The 5,951-nt window shown below is 43.6% G+C and overlaps 1 protein-coding gene across 2 annotated transcripts in view; it reads left to right on the forward strand.

Annotated features, from left to right (window-relative positions):
- Positions 1-501: 501 nt before the first annotated feature.
- RARB (retinoic acid receptor beta) overlaps positions 502-5,951 on the forward strand; it is a 190,048-nt gene continuing 184,598 nt past the window's right edge. Inside the window, exon 1 of one of the 2 annotated variants that reach the window (XM_029213603.1) lies at positions 502-589. Coding sequence is in view for 1 of the 2 variants with exons in the window: in XM_029213602.1 (XP_029069435.1) it covers positions 1,127-1,283 (157 nt within the window). In the remaining variant the exon portion in view is untranslated. Of the gene's footprint in view, positions 590-659; positions 1,284-5,951 lie in introns of those variants that run through there. The other variant, XM_029213602.1, reaches the window with a different exon arrangement.

A 5,951-nucleotide genomic window follows, 5' to 3' on the forward strand; every position in this document is an offset into this window, starting at 1 on the left:
CTCCTTCGTAGGCTGTGTGTAGACTTGGGAGAATTTTAAGAAGTAAATGAATCCAGAAAGCTGGATTTTTTTTTTCCTACTCCCTAGCCAACGCAGTCCCTTCGGCCTGCAAGAGGGACAGACAGAAAAAGACTATCAAATGGGAAGTTTCTGGACCCCAGGCTTCCCCAGGGGCGGCTCTTCTCCGTGCTCCGGTTTAGGGCTTGCTGTGCTTTTGCAGGAGTGGAAAAACACACGTTACAAGGCATTTAACAGACAGACAGGCGCACGGAGGAATGTAAAGGCTGGGCCGGGGGCGGGCGAGAGGGGCGCGCGGCCGAGCGAAGCCCCGCGAACTGGGGCGCAAAGGGCGGGAGCTGGCGAGCGGCGTCCCGGCCCCGCGCGCTCCTCCCGGCGGCTCCGGACCGCGCGCACTCCTCCTCCCTGTGGCTCCGGGCGCCCCGGGCCCCGCGCGCTCGGAGCGGAGACGCGGGGCGGGAGGTGCGCGCGCCCGGGCCGCGGGCCGCCCGCGCGGCGGGGCTGCTGGGAGTGCTCGGCTCTGTGAGAATCCTGGGAGCTGGTGATGTCAGACTCGCTGGGTCATTTGAAGGTTAGCAGCCCGGGAAGGGTTCACCGAAAGTTCACTCGCATATATTAGGCAATTCAATCTTTCATTCTGTGTGACAGAAGTAGTAGGAAGTGAGCTGTTCAGAGGCAGGAGGGTCTATTCTTTGCCAAAGGGGGGACCGGAGTCCCCGCGCGAGCCGCCTGAGGACGGGGATGCCGAGGACGCGCGCGAGCCGGGCAGGGCTGGTCTGGGCACCGTCCGGGTAGGATCCGCACCGCATTCCGAAGGCTTTTTGCAGGCGTCTGCCTAGAAGGAGAACTTGGGCTCTTTCTGGGAACCCCCCGCCCTGGCTGGATTGGCCGAGCAAGCCTGGAAAATGGTAAATGATCATTTGGATCAATTACAGGCTTTTAGCTGGCTTGTCTGTCATAATTCATGATTCGAGGCTGGGAAAAAGACCAACAGCCTACGTGCCAAAAAGGGGGCAGAGTTTGATGGAGTTGGGTGGACTTTTCTATGCCATTTGCCTCCACACCTAGAGGATAAGCACTTTTGCAGACATTCGGTGCAGGGGAGATCATGTTTGACTGTATGGATGTCCTGTCAGTGAGTCCTGGGCAAATCCTGGATTTCTACACTGCGAGCCCGTCTTCCTGCATGCTCCAGGAGAAAGCTCTCAAAGCATGCTTCAGTGGATTGACCCAAACCGAATGGCAGCATCGGCACACTGCGCAATGTAGGTTTATTTTTTCCCTTTTTCTACCAAGAAAAAAATATGAATTGTCTCGCTTGCATGCAATGAAGACATTGGAAACAAATTGCACTGGTAGCCAGACAAAGGCTTTAATGATTTAATGCTGAAAGGGTGTGCTGTGCTGGTGTGCATATTGATTCCCTCTGCTGAAAATTTCCTGTTAGATGTTTTCTTCCCAAACAACCCCTGCCGACCCCTGCTTCTCTCCTTACCGACCCTACAGTCCCTTGAAAACAGTTTTAGAAAATGTGCGTGGAGGGGGGAAAAAGTAGAGTGACCACAGGACTTTGAAACATTCTTCAAGTGAGGCAATTTGACAACGTTGGTACAGTTTTTACTAAGATATATGCAGAGGGGAATTTAACTTTGCTGTTCTTTGGATTAGCTACTAGTTACATGTATATCCGCCCTTGTGTGTTTCAACAGTCCAAAGTAATTAAAATATGACATCTTCCTTGCAAGGAATTTAGCCTAATTAAGGTTGCTGCTGCTCCTGAAGTTCATAAATGACCAGTTAAAGCTGCAGCCGCCAATGTTTTCCTTGCAGAGGAAAGGCAATATTTCTTAGCATTGACCCTGCTGCCACCTTTCCGAGTCACTTTGTTGCTCTAAGAAGTTGCTGTTTTGCTAGAAAACTACTGGCAATGAACACCCCTTGGGCTGAGCCATCCATTATTTCCATATCTTGCAGTTCAGCCGGGAACCTGGACGTCGGTTAAAGGAAAGGAAACATAAGTGGGGTAGCTCAGTTTTTTAAAAAAATATTGACTATTTGGTTATCTGATTCTGAGAGGGTGCCGAGGCACGCACTGGTCAACAGTAGCCTGGCTGCAGGCTTGAGAAATGACCAGCAGTCCCAGAAGATCCCACCTTCGGGTGGCTGTAGTGGGAGCCTGCTGGTCGCATCGCTGCCCTGACAGTGATTTAGATAAATGGCTCAGCTATCTATCAAAATGTTTTTAGTACTTTATTTGACAATTCATTGGAGCATTAGCCTGAAAATGACATTTTAAATCTTTGTTTTCAAAGAGGTCAAAGTTTAACTGGAAGAAATTGAGTTTTCCTAATAACATGATGGCTTATCTAAAGAGAGGGAAGAAAAAGGAGAGAGAGGGGACAATGACAAGATTTAAACCGTCCTCTTCTGAAACTTTTTCTTAAGAATAAAGACTTGCTTCAGGGTTCCAGGAAATCAACAGGTTTGTAGCTGAAAAGTCAATAACCATCTGATGCCAACAGTCTAGCTGTCTGACTTAGTATTTCGTAGAGCCATAACCACGGTGAAAAGAATATCATTTTCAGAAGGCGTCCTCATTTTCAGCTGCTCCTCAAATGCTTTCTTTCCTGCTGCCTATTTTCTTTCTGGAGAGCTCAAAGAAACTTAGAAAATAATTTTCCAACCCACTAACAGATCTTTTAGACCCTACCCTCCTCCTCTCTGTAGCAATTAAAACAGTATGAACAGTTTCATTTGGAATCTCAGGGAACTAGGGCTCCCTCAAACTTTTTCTTGTGAGAGAAAGTTTTAATGAAACGTTTTTTAACAAAGGAAAAAAGAATGCTCAGGACCCTGGCGTCAAGCTATTAGACCTAGTAGAGGTTTTACAAGTAGACATTCTTCCTTTTGTAATTAACTCTCCAAAAGTGCCTATTAAGTTGCAGGAGTTTGGGGGGGAACTTTGTTTGTTCTTGAACAAGTTAAACAAGGGATTTGCCTTATCTGGGGAGAGGCTAGTGGTGAATGTGTCATTCACCTAGGGCCAGCTGATAAGCAAGAAGTGTTGATAACAGCAAAGTTCAGCTAATCAAAGAAGCTTGCATTAGACAAAGTAAATAAAGGCAAATGACAAAGGGATTTCAGAAATTTCAGTGTCTTATTTTTGTAAGCAGGGCAATTAGTGCTCACTGTGGTCAATTTCACAAGGGTTTGGATTCCCACCGCCGGACTCCAGGTTAAATGAATAGAGTGTAAATATGGCTCAGGCCCCTGCGGAGTCACAAACTGCTTTAGGACAGGTCAGTTTAGTTGTTCAAGTGGTTTAAGTTTTTAAGCATAAATAAAAGCTCTGACACAGCTCTGCCACGCGGTGTTTGGCTCAGGGTGGCACAGCCAGCTAGGGCTTTTGAAGTTAAAGCATATTAGGGCCCTGTTTGTATAAGTACAAACATAAAAACCACAACCTTTTCCATTTTACTCAATGACTGTTTTGACAAGAAGCAGATCTGTTTGTGCTCTTAACACAGAGGAAACAGTGGGCCAGAAGGGAAAAAATAGTACTAAATTCTAACCAAAACTATTTTCTGCTTCGAGATCCTACTTATTTTTTTGTGGTGTGTGTGTGTCTCTGTGTGTGTGTAGGAATTGGAGTAAACCCTTTGAATGTACAACACACCAGAAGCATTCTTTGAAAGGTGTTAGAATATTCTCTTTATTTTCCCTTTTAATTTTAAGACAGAAAAATGATATGCCAACCAGCTGTCGGTTGAAGTAGGGCCTGTGAATTGCCTCTAAAAATTCGAAGTCAGGAGTAGCGAGTTACTAAGGGAACATGGTGTAAATAATATGATTTAAGACAGCCCCTGGAGGTGTCAGAGTCACTAAGTCTCTGTTCAGGTGCCTCGTGGATTACCTTGGGTTTAGGCTGCTCCAGATGTTTTCAGCATTAATTGCTCAGTGAGCATAAGATAAAGCCTAATATTTGTGGTCTAAATATAGTAGTTGCTTTCGGTGAAATCATGAGTGTGACAACTTCTTGACCCTTTTCCCTGTCTTCACCCTGCTCGTAACACATCAAAAGAAAAAAGGAAAAACAGATTTTCTTTTCTAACGAGAAATAATCTGTTTTTAAAAACAAACAGTATCGATGTTATGATTTAGGAAGGAAAGACGTCTCCTTTCCAAAGCACTGGGACCTGAATTTTAAGTATTAAACAGTATCTAAATCCTCTCCTAGTGAGATATAAATTGGGGTCAAAGTGGCAAAATCAAAGATACCCTCTGAAAGAGAGACTAAATAAAGGCTGACAGCCACCGTATGAACTGAATGGGGTTTTGAATAAATATTTCAGTGAAAAGGCTCAATTGTTTTTCTAAAGTAGGACATAATTTTCTGCTTCTCGGCCACATGACAGTGGTAACTAACACCATCAGAAAGAAGAAAAGAAAAGGGAATTCTACTTAAATCTCAGGGAGTGCAGGATAGGGCCGTTTGAAAACAAGTGGAAGATTCACAAAGTTTTCCTTCCCCATAGGAAAAAATAATTACTAAAATTTTTTCTGTATCCAGGTAACTCGGCACTTTGGGTAGGGAAGCACTGATGTGCAACTTACAAGAAAAAAATGCAGAAGTTTAAATTTTACCACCAGAAAAGCATAGACTCCCCCCAAAATAGATCAGAATGCTAGGAGTGGTAGTCATGTGTCCCTTAAGCTTAGGCTGTGGAATGGATGTGGAAACTCTTGGTAGCATTTGATTTCCCAGCCCAAATGCAAAGCCCTCGCATCGGAACTAGGCCTTTCTTCTCTTAGTAGATAAATGACCAGCAGTGCAATTTCTGATAGGTTCGCTGACCTGAACCAGAAGTTTTCTTCTCATTTTTGGAAACCTGGCTCTGACCATATATAACCAGTCGGTATTGTCACGAACTTTGCTTTAAAGCACACAAGAAAGTTCTTCTGGATATCAGGTGCTTATAATTTCCCTTCAACATGTTAAGCCCCAGAGATGGCTAAAAAAAGAAAGAAAACCTTACCGTTTTCTCCTTTCTACATTCTTGTGAAATGTAATGCATAGATAATCTCAGAAGGGAAATACGTGATAAATGATGAAGATTATAAATTCTGCTGTCAAGGAATTTAGAATCTTTAAAATCGAAAAAAATTTTTTTAAAGGCTGGGAATTTTTTAACTAGAAAGTTACTGTCTGCGAGGTAGACGAAGATGTAAAACCAAGTTGCAAAATAGAAAACTCTTCGAGTCGAACAGGACTTATGAAACAGTGAATGCACTGTTCCATTTTAGAACATCTTAAAAAGAATCTTCTATAGAGTTTGAGTTACATGTAAGTGCCAATAAATTTCTCCCTAAGTGACATTTTTATACTTTAAATGTTGTAATATAAATTCAGTTAACTATCAATTAACTAGATTATTTCGGAAATGGGAGTTTTTTGATGAAGGTTAATCAGAAAAATCTGGGCTAAAAACCTTTCCAAAAGATACTAATGTAGAATCTTGCCTTTCAAATTACAGGGTAGTTATGGCAATCATACATCTCAGATTTTCTAGAATAACCCACTTTCAAGTATACTGCCACAACTCCCACATAAGCCATTGAAATATGCCAGATATTTCAATATTATGACATCTCCTAGGGTTGCCCCTTGCACCCAGGAGTGGCACAGAAAGCCTTTGTTTGGACTTGATGGTCAGTCTAACTGGAGCACTCACAGCTTAATTTTTCTGTTATGACTGAAGATCACCTTGTGCTTCTGGGTCATTCTTCTGAACACGAATTCCTTTTGTGGCAAAATGTAGATCTGTAAATAGGAGGCGTCCCTTGCAATATGGATTTAAGTATTATGACCGCGGCTCTGATGCCAGCGTGTGTGTGTGTGTGTGTGTGTGTGTGTGTGTGTGTGTGTGTGTGTG

Source organism: Monodon monoceros, unplaced genomic scaffold (genome assembly GCF_005190385.1).
Source record: "Monodon monoceros isolate NGI ecotype Baffin Bay Population unplaced genomic scaffold, NGI_Narwhal_1 Super_Scaffold_11, whole genome shotgun sequence".
Taxonomy (NCBI): Eukaryota; Metazoa; Chordata; class Mammalia; order Artiodactyla; family Monodontidae; genus Monodon; species Monodon monoceros.